The 21,372-nt window shown below is 40.5% G+C and overlaps 2 protein-coding genes across 20 annotated transcripts in view; one reads left to right on the top strand and one right to left on the bottom strand.

Moving 5' to 3' along the window:
• Positions 1-4,567: 4,567 nt before the first annotated feature.
• On the bottom strand, positions 4,568-18,561 carry MSANTD3 (Myb/SANT DNA binding domain containing 3). Of its 13 annotated transcripts, none has more exons than XM_037378933.1 (4): positions 17,640-17,942; positions 12,410-12,713; positions 12,268-12,316; positions 4,568-10,971 (listed from the first exon to the last, which is right to left on the bottom strand). In XM_037378933.1, exons 2-4 carry the CDS (start codon positions 12,680-12,682, stop codon positions 10,562-10,564), a joined length of 732 nt encoding a protein of 243 aa, XP_037234830.1. In that variant the 5' UTR covers positions 12,683-12,713; positions 17,640-17,942; the 3' UTR covers positions 4,568-10,561. The 13 variants fall into 13 exon arrangements, with proteins under 13 accessions (XP_037234830.1, XP_037234819.1, XP_037234824.1 ...); XM_037378922.1 differs by adding an exon at positions 14,858-14,914 and having other exon boundaries at positions 12,268-12,713; positions 15,892-17,939; XM_037378927.1 differs by adding an exon at positions 14,858-14,914 and having other exon boundaries at positions 12,268-12,713; positions 17,640-17,939.
• Positions 18,177-21,372, top strand: part of LOC119144063 — a 23,579-nt gene continuing 20,383 nt past the window's right edge. For 2 of the 7 annotated variants that reach the window (XM_037378915.1, XM_037378914.1), the window contains exons 1-4: positions 18,942-19,407; positions 19,522-19,599; positions 20,508-20,576; positions 21,055-21,085. In XM_037378915.1, coding sequence (XP_037234812.1) covers positions 19,549-19,599; positions 20,508-20,576; positions 21,055-21,085 — 151 coding nt within the window. In that variant the 5' untranslated portion in view covers positions 18,942-19,407; positions 19,522-19,548. The other 5 variants (XM_037378918.1, XM_037378917.1, XM_037378916.1 and 2 more) reach the window with 5 other exon arrangements.

Here is a 21,372-nt window from a genome sequence, read left to right as displayed (position 1 = left end):
CATTTGTAAATTAAATGACATTATTTGAAAACAATTCTAAAAGAACTGAGACTAAAAATCTCATCTAATTAATGCATAACAATAGTTGATGATTTATTGACTTCTCTGTGAATATACAGCTTCTAGTAACAATATTTAGAAACATTTTCTCAGAAATTCTTCATTATTTATGTTTAGTAATTTATGATTAAACATTTTACAAGAAACAAGGCACTAAAACGTACAGTTAGTCATTCTTATTACATATGCTGTGAGTTTCAGACATACAGTAGATTCCCCTCACTTAGACAATTACTGAATCTCTTCCTCCAATGGTAGTGTTTGTTGCAATTCATGTATCTCCAACCGTTAGAAAGTACACATTTTAGGGCCCTAGTTTTGTCTCCTTTTACTCACTGTTTCTGTAGGAAAAACAAAGAATTTGCTATGAAAATTAGCTATACAATAAAGACAATGAAAACCCCATTCCTTAACATTTTCAAGGACTCAAACATACTGTTGAGCTCCTTAGAGATTCAAACTATGATGTGGGCTTTATTTATCAATCAAAACCAAGAGTAACAACAAAAATTTTTTTAAAGATGCAATTTCAGAAGCTACTTCCGTGCAGGACAGAACTAGCTTTGGTGGTGTTTGAGGCACTGAAATACTAAATCAACATTTTACAATGGGTGAGATGACTGAGGCTGACACCATACTAGGAAAATCAGATTAGCCTAGTGGCTACCATTTGGCTAAAAAGGGGATCTTAAATAATGTATAGTTTTTAGTGCAATTTTAAATGCAAACCCCAGAAATTGTTACTAATAAAGGCAAAGACCACAAGAGATACCAACTAATACTCCATTAAAATATTTAGTATCAGAAGTAGTGTATACATTCTCAAGTATCTTATGACAAATAGCCCAGTACTTAAGAAGTGCTAGTTCCATTTTAGATTCTCACTGACTATAAACACAAACAGCCACAATGCGATTTTATATATTGTTAAAATACAGCAGAATCTAATGTCACATAATAAATACAACATGGTGTAAAGGAAGAGTGGTTTCCTAATTATTTGACCACTTATATAAAAATGACAGAGGAATGCCTAGATTCAAGTTTCTCCTTGAGATTCTCAAGCTCTTGTGCTGGCAATATTTTAGCGGTCCAGTTTCCATGCCTCTGCATTTAGACTGCAGTGATCCCGAGCCCCTGAATACATATAGAAAATATTACCACTTTCAGAGGTTTTCAGAGGATCCTTGCAGTTTCTATGACTAAAGGAATTCAGGTGCAATTCCAGTGCTGGTGGAATATATGTGCAAAATAGGGGAAGATTCTGCAGGACAGGAAAAAGCAGTGGTGGAGGGAGAACCTCACAGAACAACCTCAAATAATTTCCTGGGTCATTGCCAAATCAAAGTGAAAGCTACTCTTTCCCCTTGGAAAGGTAAGACTTCTAAAAACCTGGCCAATAAGACTTCTCAAAACATGGCCAACATGATGCACCATCACAAGACAGTAGTACTAGCAGAGATGGCAATAACAGATTTGGAAATAAATTTTATCTTAAAGCATTTTTGCTTCTTGGGTATTGCGAAAATATTTCTGTTAAACTGCATGTGTTTTTTGAAAAGAGAGGTTCTTACTCATTTAGCAATACAAGTCACTCAATAGTCACAGGAAGAAAAAATGTTAAAGAAAACCATTATGTGATTGCTTTTGATAAGCAAAAACTATGTATTTTTTAAGTTTTAGTTGCATAGGTTGGAAATTCCACAAGATGCCCGGGGGAAATGGGGCTCCAGTGCTCCCTGGAAATTAGTGGGATCTGAAAGTGTAACCAATGTGCTCTGTTGAAAATCCCATCCATGGTTTCCACAGCCCATTTTGCCTAGAAATCCTGACTTTCCATGACCCCTGCTGAAGACAGCGGGTCAGCACCTCTGAAAAACAGGCCCTGTAACTACACCAGTGCTGCTGGATGCTAGTTGGTGGTTACACAGCTTGTACATCTTGTGACTGGAAGTTCAGAAACAACGACAAAAACAAAGGTATGATTAGAGCTATGCCTTCTAGTTCTCTGGGAAGTAGAACAGACCAGAATATTTCTGTATTTGCTTTTACAGATTACCAGAACTTTTTTCTGGTACTGATCTAAAATATCAGGACATCTGCTTCTCAAGAAGCTGAAGATCAGATCTCTCATTATTTAACCTTAGACTCTTCAGGGAAAAACATGAGGGAAAAAAAAAAAAGTGGAACATATAAATAAAAAGCCCACAGATAGCTGAAAATACAAAATAATAGAAAAAGATTTGATATATTGTCCATTTGGTTGAATTTATGTATGTATCTAACTTGGGATGGATTTTAATGTAGCTGGATTTATTTTTTTAATTAAGAATGTGAACTAATTTGATGGAAGTAGCAAAGATTTTACAAGGAAGAAAAGTGAGAGCATGCCTATGTGATATATTAACCACACCAGTGAGCCAAATCCTAGCAGAAAGCTGAATCCGTCAGGCTGAAGCTGTGTTAATCTATTGCTCTTGGTAGTTGAACACAGACAGGGCATAATTTTAACCTGTCCCATGATTTGGAAGATTTTAATATAGAACAATTTAAAAAAGCAATTGCTTACCACCCAAAGCCATTTTTACAGATCACCAAAGTAATCCACTTCTGTTACTATGTCCATACTTGGTGGTTTAAGTTGTGACAGGATGCAGGCTTGAGTTTGATGTGCTGTGGGGCTTGAGCCACTTATGTCCGTGTGTAAGAGAAGGGATTAAATTTAAGCCAGTCTTTTCCAATGCCCGATTTTCTCAGCCTGGCTCCCTGACAGTGCACTCGTACTGGATTTACAGAAGCAGTGTTGGTGGCTGCGGCATTTGGACCAGAATGAGATTGGTATCTACACTGATCTATCAAGCCTGCAGCAACATGTAGAGAAACGTATTGGCTTCAGTGGGATTGTGGAAGTATAAAGTGGCAGCAAGCAATTTAATTATCAGTCTACAAGAGGAGTAAAAGCAAGATTTACCCTAGAAGACTGTAATTGGCCGAGACAAAGTACCATTGTGATTGTTTATTGATTATACCTCTAAATTTGTAACCTTACCAGTGTGACAAGGCACCTCAGTGAAACAGTTAGCAATGAGGGTTGTTCCTGCTGGCCAAAGCCCCAAATTCATCCACCACTGCTGATCTGGTAATTGGAAAAGATGCAAGGATTCAGTGCCAGACAACTTGAGAACGTGAGCTCCTTGCCATGGTCCAACTGGCAGCACCTCATGGCTAAATGCATCCAAGTAGAAGTATTGCATTCAAGAGGAACAGGGCAAAATCCATATGGGAACTCTTCTTCAAATGCTATCCGCCACCAACCGAATGCAACATGAAGCCCAGTCTAGCTTCAAAGCCTTCATGAACACCAGTCATTGAAAGCAAAACAAGTGCATTTTGGAAACTAATGTTGCTTTATTTGGCAAGGACTTCTAATTACACCTCATTTTAGATGGAAAGTTGGAGGTAAGGCAATATTTATATTGAACATTATTGTTCCTTCAGCAGAAGCTGAACCTATTTATTAGGTCAGCACTGATAAATCCTGGCCTGCCAAAATTTCTGCCCTGGCTTAAATACCAGATCCATCAAATCACCTCCCTAATTTGTATTTTTCAGAGTCTCAGTATGTGAGAGCATTTACAAGATCTTTTTTGAGATAAATGGAATTTATTGTGTGTGTGTGTCAATTCAGACATATAGTCCATAGGCTTGGTATTCAAAAGTCATAAAGACATGTGGCTCCTGGGGTTGAAGGATGGTTCTCTGGGAACACATAGCTATCTAACAGAACAAAACAATTTTTAGCAAAGCTTTGGTGAGGTAACAGGTTAGAATTTCAAAACTCCACAATTAAACAGAAGCAGGAGTTTCCTCCCCCCCACGTTATATTGTGATACAGAATGCCTGGCAGGAATTTATATGGTCTATTCATCTGGTCCATTTGTGGCTCAGTACATAATTTCAGGGTATAATTCTAAGAAAAGGGAAGGAATTTGTACATGACCAAATAATGGACTGAGCATGAACAACTTATATGTCACCTTATTAGTACCATATAAATAACAAATTACTACTAAATCAGTGTATAGTGCCAGTTTCAGATTCAGGGCTGTTCAAGAACAGCCTCTTGTATCTGAGAAGAAATATCTGAAGACTTGTGGAATACAATCAATTTCACATCGTGCTGAATACAAACCTACTTCTACTCTCTTGCCAAACAAATTGGATTAATGAGGTGCTCTAACATTTGGTCAGAAATTGAAGCACACAGCTATTCTGCAGCTGGACTGAATAACAAAAGGAAAACAATCTCAATCAACATTAAACCGCCCCCCCCCCCCAGTTAAATAAGGACAATCTAAGAAATCTATCTTGCTTTGTTTCTGTTACATTAGAGTTATTGCCCTAAATATATATATATGTAGCATAGCTTTTTGTCTAGCCAGCTCTTCATCAGGAAGATAACATTGTTACTAGCTATTTTGACTGCTTAATTCTTTTTTTTTCTTCCTTTTTTTTTTTAACTTCTGTTTTCATCCTATGGCTGGTTCGATAAATTGGGAAATCCAGATTAGGATGAAATTAGATTTAGCAAAAATACTTCTTGAATCTTATGGTTAACGAGACTGACTATCCAGTGAGATGCACCCACACGCCCTGATGAATAAAGCAGTTTTATAACCCACAGCCATGCGCGGGGACAACCTTTTTCTCTTCCTTGCGGTGTAGCCTATGCCATTTGGCAGACTACGCACTGGACAAATTTGACATGCCTCTCCACAGTGCGTAACATGTATGTCTGGGTAATGCAGCCTCAGAAAATTGTCCAACTTCAGTTTAGTAAAGAGTGAGGTCTAATAACTCTGGTGGGACTCTTACTTGACGCAGTTACTTTTCTTATTGTCAGGCATTTGGAGCTGTGAATGGTATGACAGAGGTGTCCGGAGTCTCAAAGGAGTGTAATCAGGGAAGGTGAAGACCATACAGGGGAATTGTTCGAAATGCATGACCGTGTTATCTCCTGGAACAGCTAACAGCTGTCTTCACTTCTGACTTGCTCTTAACACCATGCCAGCTTTTTTTTTTTTTTTTTTTTTGCCTTTGCAAGTTTTTAATTTGTTCAGTGTTATTAACATGATTGATGTCATGGGATCCCTAATCCCTTCCTCACCAGAACAGTAAAATGTTCAGAGCCACAGCTAGTACTTTTCTATTTTATTGCTCTTGTTTTAGGACCAGAAATCTGTCCACATTTCTATGTGCACCTTCTTCACATGTAAGAGAATCAAATGGTTCCGCTTAATTCCATGACCAAAAAAAAATTTAAAAAAATTTAAAAGATATCTAGGAAGCAAAGTCCCTTGTAAATCAGCAGCATGTAAATTAATCTGTGATACTGGAAACAGAGATCACCGCTTGCTTTCACTGTAAAAATATATTATTATCCTTTTATTATAGAAGGCAACAAATTGTCTTCTTTCTTTTTATCAAATGTACAGAGCTGTCCTCTGTAAAGTTTGTTAAATTATATTAACAGTCACTGCACATTATCCTGTCATCTTGTTACTTGATTTATTTTCTTAGCCTAAATGTATTCATTTTAGTACACATTAGTACTTAATTTGCACAGAAACGTTTTGAATATCTAACTAGAGACAAAGTTCAGGAAGAGTGATGATGTGTGAGTTTACAGTCAGCTGCTTTGAGAAGAAACAGAAAAAATAATGTGAAAAGACAGGCAATTATCTTATGAAAACAACTGTGATGCATCTGTCTCACAAAAACAGCTTCAAACAAGCTAGCTCAAAATATGGAATCACAGGACTACTTGTGAGGGACTTTACTTGGCTGGAAAAAAATACAATTAAATGTTATTTTAAGATTTACATGTAATTCCCCTACCCCTAAAGTAACAATATATAAATGTGTAGCAGTTTATCCTTTCAATGTCATCATGAGAAAAATACCTGAAAATATGATATTGCACGGATGTGGGGTTACACAGACTGTGATGATACAGATTCAGAATGAAACTGGAAGAATTATAATGCAAGTGGAGAAGAAGGAAAAGGAAATATTGTAAAAGCCATTGTAACTATAACCAACAAAATAAAATCTGCAAAAGATCATTGAAAAACACCTATGTGAACATACAAATCCTTGGGAGACTGATAAATTTTTTTATTGGAAACACACAAAGATAACTGATCATTAAATAAAGTTCAGGACAACATCCTTAGCTGCACTACATGTGGTATAATTCAGAAAAGGGTAGCCCTGAGCCACCCTTCATTTCTCTGGTCACAGGGCTGCAACGGGACTATTTCAACGCTGCGGTCCAAGCGCTGAGCCCAGCTGCACCAGCTGCACACCCGCTCTGTAAGGACTGCTGCTCTGAGCAGTGGCGGGCCAGGAGGGCTGTGTCTTTCAGCCCTGGCTAAACACGTCTCTGCAGTGTAGGAAAGAGCATCACAGAGAGGATTTGGGGCAAGTAACAAGATCCCTTACTCCTGTGATAGAACAGCCTGGGTGTTGAAAGTAGTATAATAGATTGCAGGATGGGTTATTTCTTTGTCAAGATCAGAGCCTCCGTTTGAGGAAGTATCTGTGAAAATCTTCCACTGAGATTCTTCAATTACCTAGAAAGAAGGAACTTTGTTATCAGGAAACCCCAGACTAACCTCTGGAGAACCCCAAGGATTTATGAAGAATCAGTACTGCTTACACAGCTTCAGCGCCCTGCATTAGTCACAGACTGTCCTCCCAGAATTACATGGAGCTGGAATGGAGGAAGTGCTCTGCTCTATATGGACCTTTCTGTATACTAACCTCTTCAGAATCCTTTAATGTTTCCAAGCCTGTGTGCAGTATCCAGAATGTATGGGCAGCTGTGTAAGAAAGCCTAACTAATCATGCTTTCTGTGGAAGGGGAAGATGATGACTGAGGAGCACCCATTTCATGCTCAAATGTTGTGATATAGGCAATCTGGGCAAGAGAAAGGAAAAAGCAAAACACATAGCTCTGGATGAACCCCTCTGCTCATATTGCTGGTTAAAAAGCCACAGGGGAACACAAGACATAAGGAAGAAACAGAGGAGGAAAAAAAATCAACAAATAAAAAAGATTGTACCAGATAACAAGTTAGATGATCTCCAAGGAGAGACAGCACTTGGAGCCAGGCTCATATCAATTTGGGGACCATAAAGGAATTCACCACCCATTGTCTAGGAGATCATAGTTTCCCTTCATAAGAACACAGAGGTTGAGAACAACAGCCACTAAATGTCTGGTATATATTTTTTCTTAGGGAGTCAAGCAGGGCTCATTTTGCCCAGTGTATCTTTTAAGTTCATTCTTGCCAGCAACTTGTTTAACAAATCCAGAGAAGAAGAACAAGCATGTTCTTCTTCTTCAAACACTGCTGTATTTTATCTGTGGAGAACCCTTGGGAAATCACCTATATAGCTTGGCCAAATGGTTAACAGGAAAACACAATATAGTGAAAGTATTTGAATGATGTAACCTAGAAAAAAGGGAGAGGAACAAGTGGACATATTGTCTGAGGTGGCTATATTACATATAAGTAAAGTTAAACAAAAGAAAAAATAAACTCTTAATACCAGAGGAAGTAATTGTAAAAAAATAACAAATGGTAAAAGCTACATTTCTCAAGTCATTTAAACTCCAATCACTTTATAAAGCCTTTAGATCGAGAAGCCAAAGCCTGGCAAGGAGACACATTATTTTGTCTTGTTGATCTTCTACTTTTTTCTGTGTCTGTCACCCAACCTTACAACAACCAACAGTCAACTACAGATGGGAAAGCAAAAGCCTGTGTCACCAGTAAGCCATCAATTACCTGTACCACAAAAGCATTTTGTACCATTTGTGTTAGGTGTGACATTCTTATTCTTCCTCTATGCATGTACTGATCATTCTTTCTTTCATGTCTTCATCTTGGCTCTTTCTAATTTTTCTCCTGGATCTTTCTTTAAATAGAAGCTGAATTAAAAGGGTCTATTGTTCAGCCTAAGAACTATAACTTTTGGTCTGAGAATAAGCATATATACCAAAATGCAAGGCATTGCCCACTTAGTACAGTCTGAAAACATGCATATTTTAAATGATTTTTTAATATAAAAAACCCCGCACAATCTTTCATGAGTGATGGTGTAACTTCCAGGAGTCAAAACTACCCTAATCTCACATTTCATGAGATTCTCCCTGGACTATTTCACACCTCCTCACAGGGCTATCTAGACCTGGATTGCCTCTCTGTTCTTGCTCTCTTCACAGTGCTGAAACTGTTTCCATTTGTCACCTTTTGAGACTTAATATACATGGTTTCAATTTCATAGCTTCAAATTACTTTCACTTAGAAGCAGTATGGAAGGAATCCCATCATTAATTAAGACAAATGCCTTTCCTATTCTTTTTTTTCCAGATGGTGCCTGAACAATTGTCATAACCACTCAAATAACTGACCCATCTCCTAGACCACAGAATGCAACTCCAGAACAAGGTCCTCTCTCCTGTTTACTTCTTTCTTTTGCCTCTACTGCTATTATACCCTCCAATAGTGTTTCCATTCAGCAGAAAAAAAATGTGTCCGTAATTATATTCTTCTTTGGAAGTCCTGTGCTTCCTTACAGCCGATTTATAAGAAAACTGAATTTGCTGTGAAAAAGATCTGTCTTCAGATTTCATACATGGCCTATTTTTTTGATCTTGCAGCAGCTCTGCGGATTTTCTTTTCTCTGTCATATAAAGTAAGTTGTAATAAATCACCCCCATTGCAATTGCTGGTGTTAGCACGTTGAAGGGAACAACGCATGTACCACAGCGCTAACCACAGTGAGTACTGTGGTAGATAATGGCAGTGCTTGCAAAGATGAATCACCAGCAGGGAAAGCAGTTCAATAAAAAGAAACACAAAAACCCCCAAACTCCAAATATAGCCAAAAGACACTCACTCCACTAGAAAGAACATCCAGGGTAGAGACAGGAGTGTAACTGGAATGTATGTTTTGTAACATATTCTACTTTGAGTATGTTGCTCACTGTATGGATTGCCCTCACAAATCCTGTTATTGAATAATGGGATACTCAGGTTTTTCAATGAAAAATTATGGTTTTGTTCATTTTTCTCACTGCTTCAAATAACAGTTATACACCTTTCTGCGAAACAGCTTTTCACACATCGGAAGTTCTTATGAATCTTTGCAGAGTTCTGTACTTCATGTTTTCTTAACCCTTGCCCCACTAGACTAAATGAATGCCTGGGGAAGGATTATCTTTATTTGTGCTTTCCTACCATCAACTATTCTAGACCTCCAAACTCCATAGGGACCTTCATGTGAATGTTTTCATACAAATAATGTCCATCACCCCTCAATGACAGCAAAGGCAAGAAACACACCACCGTAACACGTAAGACAGAACAAAACAGAACACTGCTCCAAGACAGGAAATATTCCCTTAAACTGTTCCCACCCTACATGAAGAAAAAGAGGACGAGTGTTAGTCTTTTGTTCTAGCTAGGGAGAGGTTGAAATACTCAAGCTAGTTGCTACACCAAGTACTGCATAGGGAGATAGAGGGAGACTTTGCCAATAGACTGGCCGGCTCACTACATTTTAAAAGCTTTATGAATTGTCGAAAAGCTCTTTCCCTCAGAATGACTCCAGGTGAACAGCACACCGCTGGCAGCAGCATGCAACCCTCCTATTTTGGTATTCTACTTGAATACAAGATGGGCCTGGAAAAGAAAGGACAAGCACGATGGCTTTTGAGGAAGAACTCACCTTCTTTCCAACTTTTTAAGGGCCAAGGCTCAAAGAACTAGAGACCTCCTCCACAACCGTTCTCTCAATCAGCCAGCCAGCTGGAAAATATTACTGTTCTTCATAAGCAAAGGACTCTGTTACTATGGTGGTCCTTTTCCTACTTCCTTCATTTCCACATCTTCTATGAAGAGTAAGTTATGAACTATATTAACTAGAGAAGGGTTTTTTTTCCCTAAGCCCCAGCATAACAATCCAACCGATATCTGTCAATCACCTTTTGTCTCAATAGCAGAGAGCAACTCCAAACCTTGCTTTTATTTGGGAAATAGTTGATAGAAAGAAATAGAAATCAAAATAAACACTATAACCTGATGTTTAAAGCTGTTATGTTTTCTCAAGAACAACAATGTAAGAATACCCAGAGTACCTTAAATTTCAAAAGGATGTTAGGGTATTCTGAGAGGGGAAAATACATTCACATTTTAGAACACTGTGTATGTCTGAGAGTTAAACAAATCAGAACTACCTACAATTGAACAATACAGTTTTCCCCTTGGTGGACTCTACCACTGTTTCCCTAAACATTAAGAGTCAAAGTGTGTTCACTATCAGCCAGGCACCTATCCTGTCACTGTACATTCACATTAAAACATCCTCTTTCCAGTGCACGTTACTCATAAATGTGCTCAATCAGACTGACTCTCTGGCCCTTTATGTTCTAGGGTGAATTAGGAAAGGGTCTGTTAAACGATGATACAGGCCATTCTTTTGTGATGGTCTGCAGTTTTCTCTCCCAATACATTTTCTTTTTATTTAGCACTTCCATTTTTATCCTGTGTTCTTCTTCAGCCATCTCACACTCTCTTTCTATTTGCTGTATTTTTGCCACATGAACTTCATTCATTTGGATTAACTGCAGTTGCAAAATTGACATTTGCTGATGATGTTCTTCCTCATGCATCTTTTTCAGAGCACTTTCCTGAGATGCTTTACTTCTGTAGTTCTTATCTGCTGCTATTCTGACATCAGAACATGAAGGCTCAGGTTGGGAGGTACCTTCACATACTGGGAAATGTACCAGCTCTTTCTCTTCATCACAAAGTTCTCTATTTGAGACAACAAATGACTCTGCAAAACATAAGAGGAAGAAGTATTACAGTATTCCCTTCTTCTCCCTCAAGAAACATGAACTTGCAGTAATTTAGTTATTGGTGTATGCATCTAAACCTTGTGCTTCTGTACCATAGTACAGGAGCCATTACATAATGCAGTTCTGTTACAGAATACTAAGGGCACCATGAGCTGAACTGAACCACTTTGGGCTCTGTTGATAAACCTCTATGGCTATGACAGCAGCTCAGAATACTGAATTGAATGTAGACATTTATAAGTAGACATCTAAATTTAGGTGGCTGAGCCTGGAGCTGAACCTTAATGCAGTTGTTTAAGCCAAATCCATATATGATTTGCAATATTGTTACGAAAGATCTGAGTATCAGGTGAAGAGCTGTATCAACATGAATACCAAGAGGCTGAAGGAATACTACAAAGAATATTATTTATTCCTTCCTTATCATTATTGTGCATATTGTAAACACAGTGGTGTATATTTTAAGGAAAATTTACGTTATTCTAACTTTGGGAAGGTTCTATCAATTCTTCTAAAATAAAAGAAACTACTAACGGAATAAAAGTTACCACTGCAAATAAGGGTCTCTAAATACATTCCTTTACAAATCCTGATGACTACTTACGGTAAATATAATTATGAAAGAAACATTGTAAGAATGTTATCTAACAATGTAGTTACTGTTGTCTTTTGAGCAAGGATAGTCTTATACGTGTGATCTTGACATAGTGAAGTTTGCAAGTAACTGCTGTAGCCACCCTTCCTTCTGGTTTTGGATTATGCCTTCTCTGTACGCTTGCCAAACAAAGAAGAATGTAGTGCTGAACTTTTCCGGAAAGGCCATTCTCCAATGTGGACTGCAGTGTGAAATATGGCTCTACATACTCTTTTTAGTCCTTGAAAACAAAGGAGAAAAGACCTGCAGGGAACTCTTGCAGCAGACAATTGTGTATCAATTTGCTGCTGGTGGCTTTTTTTTTTTCCATGCTCAGACAACCTTTTCCCAGCAAAAGGCTACTTTATAAAGGATCAAACTATCCTTGGGACTGTTCTCTGGAAAGCCAGCATGATGGCTACTGCAATGCTACAAAAATGCTGGAAAAAACTGAGTAAAATCTGAGTTTAACTCCTGGGGAGCTAGGGAAATACAGAGTCTTGGAATATCATAGCTCTGAAATTACTTTTCTATAACCAGCAGTCACAGCTAAGTGGGAGATTTAGACTGCTGAAAGAGAATCACTGGCAAAATCACATACAAAAAAATACGACTTGCAACATTACAGTAACATTTATACCTTGATTAGAAGCATCAGGCTGATATTCAGAATCTTCTTCTGGTGGGCTCTGCAAAAAGTACATTTGCTCAGGCATTATGCTGGCAATCTTCTCTTTCCCTATGATGTGAGTATTTATAAGTGGACTAATACTTCTTTTTACCTTCTCCCGCCTCTCATGTGCCATTATCTTTTTTGTCCGTGCCTTGATATTTTCCCAGCATTTCTTTAACTGTTTGAAGTCTCGCAGTGATACACTGGGCTGTGAATTATATTCATGAGCTAGTGCTTGCCAGGTACGTTGTTTCAGAGCAATCGTTCTTGCATCACTTTTTTTACATTCAAGTACGTATTTGTATTTTTCAACTAATGCAAGCAGCACACTCTTCTCCACTTCTGAGAAGTATTTAGCAGGCTTTATTATTTCGTTTTGCATTTTCTACTGTTTCTCCAAGAAGCCAAAAATCCTATGAAAACAACGTTGAAAGAAAAAACAAAACAAAACAAACACACAAATTAGAACTGGTTACAGTATCAGGAAACCATGTTTCAGCAAGTAACTCCTAAGCATAGATTCTGATTCTAACACACTTCATTTTCTAGAATAGTTTGTGAATCCTTCTGGAGTACATAATGAAACATTCAGGTAAGATACAGTATAATTATATTATAATTATAGTATAATTCTATATTGCAACTTTAGTAGCTACACAGTTACAGAAGTACACTATCTCTCCTCTTTGTTAAGATCTATCTTCATACAAAATACTCAGTATTCAATTTACTTAGTAACTTGTTTAATAACTTGTTTTCCTATTCATTGCACTTTGTTAACACCTGGAGAGTTTTCAAAGTCCTGAACTGTGGTACAGGTTCTGAAATCCAGCCCATAACAGCTTCAGGTTTAAGTGTAAAGCCACCTTTCTGCCCTTGCTGACTGTGTATAACTAATTCCGTCTCCATAATATTTGAAATTTGTATGAGAAATGGTAGTAAGAAGTTATCTTTTTAAAGACTTCTGTCAGTTTGGTTCTCCCTCATGCTCAGCCCTTCTTGACTGACATCCAATAGGCAGCAGGATCCTGACCAGTATTACAATACAGAGAAGATACAAGTGTTGCAAGACATGAATTAATTATGGGAACTAACTGTTCTGAAGGTACAGGTCCTTCATCCTTTACTGCTGACTCTGTGCATGTGGCACTCTTTCTTATGCTTGCACTGCCGGTCATCTCAGGAGCAAATGACCAGGCTAAAAAGAATTTTGACCTCACTCAATACAGCCACTGCTATATAATTACACCAAGTTAACAACTGCCTCTCTTCTCAAGCCTAGGACTTAGACAGGCAACAGAAAAAGGGTACTTTGATACCAGGGAATTCTTAGCCATAAAAAAAATAAAAATAAAGCAGTGCTTCTTTGAATTATTAACACATGACTGTGCTGCAAAATGTAGTTTTTTCTTTTGTCTTTGCATACTTCTTTCCCCATTCCTTTCCTCTACAACTGTGTTGCCCTGATTACTTTTATATTTTGGGCAAAACGTTCTGGATTATTAAGCAGAAAAAGGGGAAGTAATGCTGATTTAGCTTACATTTTTTCTGGTTTTAGTTGTAAAACTCAGAGGTGGAACATATATAATGAGATAATTGGTTCGTATTCCTAAGAGTCTAGGACTCTCCCAAAACAAATTTTCTAGTATTTTGCCCACTGTTTCCACTACTTCCCTTATAATGTTACTTGAAGATGCAACAGACATCACCATCAGACTTCCTCTTTTCAGAATTTTTTCTTTAACTCCACTGCACTAGCACTCTCTTCATACTATCTTCGTAATCTCTTTTCTCCAAACATCTCAATACTTACAGTTATTCTCATCTCTTTCAGTGAAAGTAACTACGTATATTTACAAAGAAAATTAGCAGATTAACTAATATTAAAATGAGAACCCAAGTCTGTGGTAAGAACAGGAGTTTTCTCAGGCAGCCCATAAAATAAGACAAAACCCAGCAAAATGAAGAGGAATCAAAGAATAGAGGAGGCAGTAGAACAAAGCCTAGAATAGCGGAACTGAAACAAAGTGAATAGAAATAAGGAATAGTCTGCCCTTAAGTCAAAGGCATGAAGTCAGTAGCTGTAGCTAAGTTGTATCCCTACTGAAAAAAAGAGGCAAACCCCACTCAGTTTGTACTTTCTGTCACTGCTCAACTGGGTAATCACCGGGCATTTATCGAGTGGACAGCCGGCACCTGTGTGGTTCCTAGCTAGTCACAGTTCTGCAGTCTTTTACCAAATGCTGGTGTCATGACATGGGAAAGCTGGAGCTTTTGCAGCAGACAGGAATTAGGGGACAAAGGGAAAGATCCATAGGAAACAGAGTTGTTTGTTTTGCAAGAAAGAAAAAAGGTGGAAGAGGGAAAAGAACTGGGTGATTAAGTCTAAGAAGACAGTTCCCTGATCCAGCATTTCCTCCATCAAACTATATAAAGTTATTTATTACTTTCTGTGAAAACTTAGTCACCCGACATGTTGGTGACAGGACTTCTTAAACACTTATAATCCTACAGAACAAACTAAGTGTACATAAACAAACTTGAAAGTATCACATACCAATTATTATAACGTCTAAGTCTAAGAGACAGAAGAGAACATCTGCTTCAGAAGTTCCTTAAATGAAAAATAAATTAAAAAAATAAGCAAAAGTCAGGAAATGGACATCCTAACAAAGATATACTGAAAACTGGCAACTTTGCTCCATGAAACAGCTCTCAAAACATGTAAAATAAGAGACCTATAATGAAACAGACTGTCTACTAATATATTTTACTAACATACTTACTGTACCATTCCAAACCATTGAGCTGCTTTGGACAGCTGCTGAAATTAAATTCTTGGGACTAAATATTGATGCTTCAACCTGCCTTAGCCTCAGTTTCACTGAAGAACAGGATAAAAAGCAGTCCCATCAGCAAGTCATAAGGTCCAATAGCTTATGACCCTGAAAAGCCAGGATGAGAAACTGTGTGATTCTGCCGTCTGCTGATGCGTATCAATCTTTTTTCTAGCTTTGAAAAGGTGTGAGAATCTCAGACCAAAAATTGTGAAACATTTGCGCACAGAAATCCCTTTAATTAGAGAAACAATGGATTTTCAAAAAGTTAAACGATGATACCGGGACTTCTGGATTTCAAGTGCTAAATATTTAGCCACACAGACTGGCAGAGATCAACTGATTCCAAATATGATTTCATATATATTAACAAGCTACGTACTAGAATAAAAGTTGATCTTTCATGGATCCAGCTACAGCAAACTCTTAAGAATCACTTATATACCACACTATCACTACTAATATTTTTACTGTGCTAGCATCTGAGATGCCCAGTCATAAGCCTAAATACTGTACATTTAAGAGCAGAAACGTAGGTCCTAATCTGAGAAGAATACAGTATATTAGTCTTCCCTTCCCCCGTAACATCCCTAAATATTCTTTCCTACACATATACACTGTACTTGTGTCCTTTCCATGAAAAAGCCAGGATTATGATCTAGGATGCATAAAAGAACTCAAGAACTGGTGAAAGCAGTTTAATGCACTTACTGCACACAAGAAAAGAGTTCTTGAAGATTCTTTTAAAGCTCACCTGCTTAGACTGCTGGCTTCAATATATTAAAGCCCATTTTCAATTAGATGAATGGAAAGCACTCTGAGATGTCAGAGAACCTAGAATACTGAGAAGCTGCAACAAACCACCACCATATATTTATAGTCACGTCTATTCTTTATGCGTATCAATCACCTTCTGGCAGCCCGCTAGGGCCTCTGCAGAATATGAGAAAGGACTCTCACAAGCTCAAACAATTTCCATTTTGAGGCTAAAAGATCCTTTCAGGACATATGCCTAGGATATAATTTATCCTAGTAGGAATCTGTGCTGAAATTGAAATAGTTCACTGCATATAGCTCATACAGTAAACAGGATTCATTTGGGAATGTGTGGGCATATGAAGACAGTTGCACAGTAAATTCTAAGAAACAAAGCATGGAAGGCTTCTCCCACTCTTACAGGTGCCCAGGCTCTAAGACATGTGCAGTAAGGAAGTAGTTTATGCTAAATATCTTCTCCTGGCATGGCTCAATTCACAACTTGCCTTAAAACAAATCAGTATCCTATGTATTTGTCTTCTCACACAAACCTTTATTCCTTTAAAATAATAAATATATATATCAACTCCTCATTTTTCCTTTGAAATGTTGCATGGCATTCTTCTTTTAAAGATTGTAAGGGATGTGCTATGATCTGCTGGAAAAATACCTTTGGGAAAAAAAAAAAAAATCACACAAGTGAAGAAGTGTACATATGTATTACTTTGCATACACACACCTAAATGTACACCTGAAATCCAACCAGCTGTAAAGAAGCCCATTTAAAAAAACACAGACCACTTCATGTTGGCATGTGTGAGCATTTTCAGTCCCTGAAATAATTTTTTTAGGCATAAGAAAAAAGCAAAGAGAAAGTTACAGTGGAAGATTTAACCTAAACATTAAGGTTACACTAACCAAACCCAAAATAATTTGCTAGCAAACTGTGGTCACTTAATGGTGTGAAAGTGGAATTCATTTACTAATGCCAACAGGATTATTACCAGAATGTGTTAAAAGTATGAGAAAAAGAATATTTATTTATCCAACTTAAAATTGCAGATGAAGCTTTAAGCATAGTCAGTAATTAAAAGCACTGGAAAGAAATCATAATTCTGTCTTTTTCATCCAGTGGCGGGTAAAAGAAAGGTATGGAAATGCAATGACCCTAACTAGTCACAACAACAGGTTTGTATTTCATTTGAATGGCAGAACCAGCAGTAAACAGTGTCCTTCTTCCTCAAATGTTAGGTTTTCCTCACCGAGCTTCCCTCAGAGTGCTCCAGGCCTGACCCTGTCTACCTTGAGACTTGAAATCACTAGGTAATTAGGTGCGTATTACAAATATGAATGAGATCTATGTGGAAATTGTGTTACAATATAATCAGATAAAACAGACGAACAAACTCTTTGGGTGCTTTCCCCCCCCCCATTTCCCACCACCCCTTTTTAATACAAATTAATAGTGATCATGGATCATCCAGCAAATAACAAAATATTGGTTAAAAATCAACAGTACTTCGCCAAAAATTTCTCCTGCAGATTTTATATACAAATACACGCAAAGGTATTTTTAAAAATACAGGTAATATTACACATACACACACATAGAGGCATTTTAAGCGGGTCATCCCACTACCTATGGAGGACATCCAAAGCAGTTTGTGCAAAGAAAGGTAATGGACGCAGGTTATTTCGAACGATTGTCTGAAATTCATCAGAAATAGGCACAAACAGGAATCCTACCAGACTCTCCTGCACCCGAACTTCTCAGACATTAACTCGAGCTTGTTTTTATTTCCTCGCTAGCTCCTCTTCTGCTTGCCCGAGAACGGAGAGCGGGTCCCGGCTCGACAAAGACGGCCGCTCCACCCAGGGCGAGCATGCGGGCTGCGGCTGGCGCGGCTTCAGGGACATCTGCCGCGGCGGGAGGCACCGCAAACGGCCACGCTGTCACCCAGCGCCCGCGGAGCCCGCGCTCTGCGGCGGCGGCGGGGACAGCCCCACCCTGCAGCCCCCCGGCTTCTCCCCTCTCGTAACAAAGCGCCGCCGAGAGCCGCCGCCGCCGCCGGCTCGGCCCCCTCCCTCCCTCCCTCCTCCCCCGCGCTGGGCGGCCGGGCCTGCCTCCCTCACCTCCTCGCCGGCAGGTCGCCGCCGCTCCTTCAGCTCCCCGCAAACCCCGCGCTGGATTTCCGCCTCTCCCGAGCACAGGCGCCGCCGCACCGGCCTCCCCCTCCACCGCAGGGCCGGCCAACGGAGCCCGCCGTGCCGTCCCGGGGAACTCCGAGCCCCAAGGCGCGGCGGCGCTGCGGGGGGTGTGTGTATTCTGGGCAGCAACGTGCGAGCATCCGGCGGCCGCCAGGACGGGGTAGGGGTGGCCCCGCCTGCACCTGGCGCGGCCGGCGGGCGGAGCTCCCGGGCTACACATCGCTAGCGCGGTACCCGCCACCCCCCTCCCTCCTCCCCGCTGCGGAGCGGGACGGCATGGGAGTCCCTGACCCTGCCCGCCCTTCTGTCCCGGTGCGGCGGCAGCGTACGCCAGCTCGGGCCTTACCTCCGACAGCGGACGGCGGACCGACGCGCGTGTGCGCCAGCGCCCCCAGCGGCGGCGGAGGGAGGCGGGCCGGGGGGTACCGTTCCGCCGCCGCGCCCCGCGCCTTCCCGTCGGCGCGGAGCTCTCGTTCCCCGCTACCGTCTTGTCCCCCCCGGGCCGGCCGGGCTCCCGCGCCCCTTCCGCGCCTGGCGTGACGCAGTTCCTGCCTGCCCGGTGCGCCCCGGGGGCCCTGCCGGCGGCGGCGGTGGGAGCGTAACGGCGGGCGCGACCGAGCGGCTGGCGGGCGGCACGCGGCGGCTCTCCCTCGGTGCCCGCCCCTCCGCGGCCGCCTGAGGAGGAGCGGGGGCCGCGGCGGCCGTAGGCGCGGCGGGGAGCCACCCTGCCAGCGGGGCGGTGGGACGGGGCCGGTGCGGCAGCGGGGAGCGGCCCTGGGTCGCCGGCCGCCTCGGGCGCTCCGGGTGCTGCCCGCTCCCGGGCTGGGGGTAAGTTGGGCGCCGCAGCGGCCCGGCGGTTTGCCCGGCGAGCAGGTGCCCGTCCCTTCCCCGGCAGGGCTGGAGGTGCTGGCGAGGCCGCTCCCCCGCGCCGTGCCGTGCCGTGCCGTGCCGTGCCGCCCCGGGGCCGGCTGGCTCTCGGCGCCGGTGTTCCCGTGGGGTCTGCGGCCCCGGGCGGCAGCGGGCCTGCCTCACACCGCCCCGTCGCGCCCCCGTTACAGAGGCGCGCTGCCCGCCCCGGCCCGCGCCGCCCGGTGTCATCCGGCCCAGCGCCTGCGCGCCTCTCCATCCCGGGAAAGGAGCGGGGAACGCGTGAAATCGTTCGGATTAGTTTAGTTTCTTCCGGTGGCTTTGTGTTTCCTGAGGGGAACTCGTAGAGAAGAATCGTTTCTTTCCACGCTGTACCTTTGCTCTCAAGTTAAAAATAGGATCGCTAGCCTGGAGATGTAAAGGTTGAACGTAACTGGAGGTGAGGCACAGATTGAAGTGGGAGCATGCATGACCCTTAAATAGGTGGAACAAGAACATGAGTGATACTGTGAAGGTAAAACAAGAGTTTGCAATCTTTTTGCAATTTTCCTAGAGTTTCCTTGTCATCTAAAGATCAAACATGGACCCTGAAGCTGAAATAAAGAAGCAAGTAAACCCTTTTTACTGCAATGTAAGTATTCCTAGCTGAAAATTGTAACTAACACAAAACAGTTTTGGCAAAACAAAGCTGGACTAAGTCAAGTGTGCACTTTTTTTTTTTTCCCCTCCCCTTGAGCGAAATGGAAAAGTAGTTCTGGAGTTGAACTTACTTTGCTGTCTGTCATGTTTGACTTGGTTGTGTGTCGGGAATCAATTTATTAAAATTAACAATTTTAATATTACTGTGTTTCTAAATAAAAGTGTTCTTTTAAAGTGGGAGATTAAACTGCAGCTCCTGTTGAGGGGGAAAAAAAATCCTAATTTATCTGGTTCTCAGTTTTATTGCTGCTGGTTTTTAGTATCTTGAATTTTATAGAGGAGGAGAAAATATTTGGACTGCCTTTGTTCATTCACATGAATTTAATCCTAATCTGCTGCTGTTCTGAACCGGCCCAGGCATAAAGCAACTGTGATCGGAAAACTTCATATGCATGAGAGAGGCAGGCCCTAAACTGGTTAGAGTTAAGTGTGTTAGCCTGAATACAGCATGGAGGAGAACTGGCTTATTTTAGGCAGGTGTCCTGGGTTGTTACAGTATGCGGTGCCTCTGGTTCAGACAGGTTAATAGTGGGTGAGGAAGGTCTTGGATCTGTCTTTACTTACCCCCACAAAAATACGCTATGAGATAGCTGCAGGGTTCTGGAGACATCTGAAATGTCTATGTGATGTGGAGATTCCTTTTTGTTTCACTGTATTTTGGTGGTCTTGGAGCCTCATAAAGAAAAGTTATAGAAGCTGCTTTAGTTTGTCTTTGGAGGAGTAGTACTTTTGTAGAATTTACATGTACTGATATTTTGATAGCAGACTTGGTTTAGTATCGGTCATATTTTTTCTCTGTTGGTATGCGTGCAACGCTAGAAATACTTCTCTTTAACCTAGATTTGCAAAATCTGGTGTGCTTCAGCATTAAACTTGCAGACTCATTTCCTCGGATTCAAACACAAGACGGTAAGACCAGTTTTTGAATGAACCTTTTGTCAGATTTTACAGATTTATTTAGCAATAGAATATGCGTTTATAATCTGAATTGTAATGTATTGTTAAAACGTGCAGTTTCAGGTATTTAGCTAGGTTTGTTGCTTTACTATTTTTTTACTGCAATAAAGTAGAACTTATTTCCTGACAGGACTAATATACAAAACTGTAGTTACAACTTTGTGTCTCATATTCTGTATTAGTAAAGACAATACATGAGAATATATGGCTGTTAATAAGTGCAGACCAGAATTACTTAAATAATAGACAATCTAGGAAAAAAGATGTATGTCTCTTTCAAGTTTCATGTAATTATCTATTCATTTGAGATTAACATCAACACCACAGATTACCTAATTTATTTTCTAAATAATAAAATGCTTGCATTGTCATTTCTTGAATCTGAAGTGTCTGTCTGTCTTCCTTGTTGGTTGATGACTTGGTAACTTAGGTTGAAGAAGCATTGAAAGCTCATGGCATTGGTAAGTGCAAAATTTTCCACTTCCTACTCTGTTCTAGACATGTGCCTTTTTCCCCACCCTGATGTAGTTGTATGAAACAAACAAGAAAGATTTTCTCAAGACTTGTGCTGTAAGAACTGTCTTGCGTTCTTTAATGACATATCTAATCCTATGACAATAAAATCAATAATATGAGCAGGAGGTATGCAAAATTTATTAAAAAATGCTAGCTACAATACTACAAATCACCTACATTAAAGTTCTGAGAAACCTTAAAGAACTCAAGACCTTCAAGATTTAAAATATAT

The sequence above is a fragment of the Falco rusticolus genome, chromosome 3 (assembly GCF_015220075.1).
Source record: "Falco rusticolus isolate bFalRus1 chromosome 3, bFalRus1.pri, whole genome shotgun sequence".
Lineage (NCBI taxonomy): Eukaryota > Metazoa > Chordata > Aves > Falconiformes > Falconidae > Falco > Falco rusticolus.
Note: the sequence above shows the minus strand (reverse complement) of the source record. Positions and strands in the feature narration are given on the sequence as shown.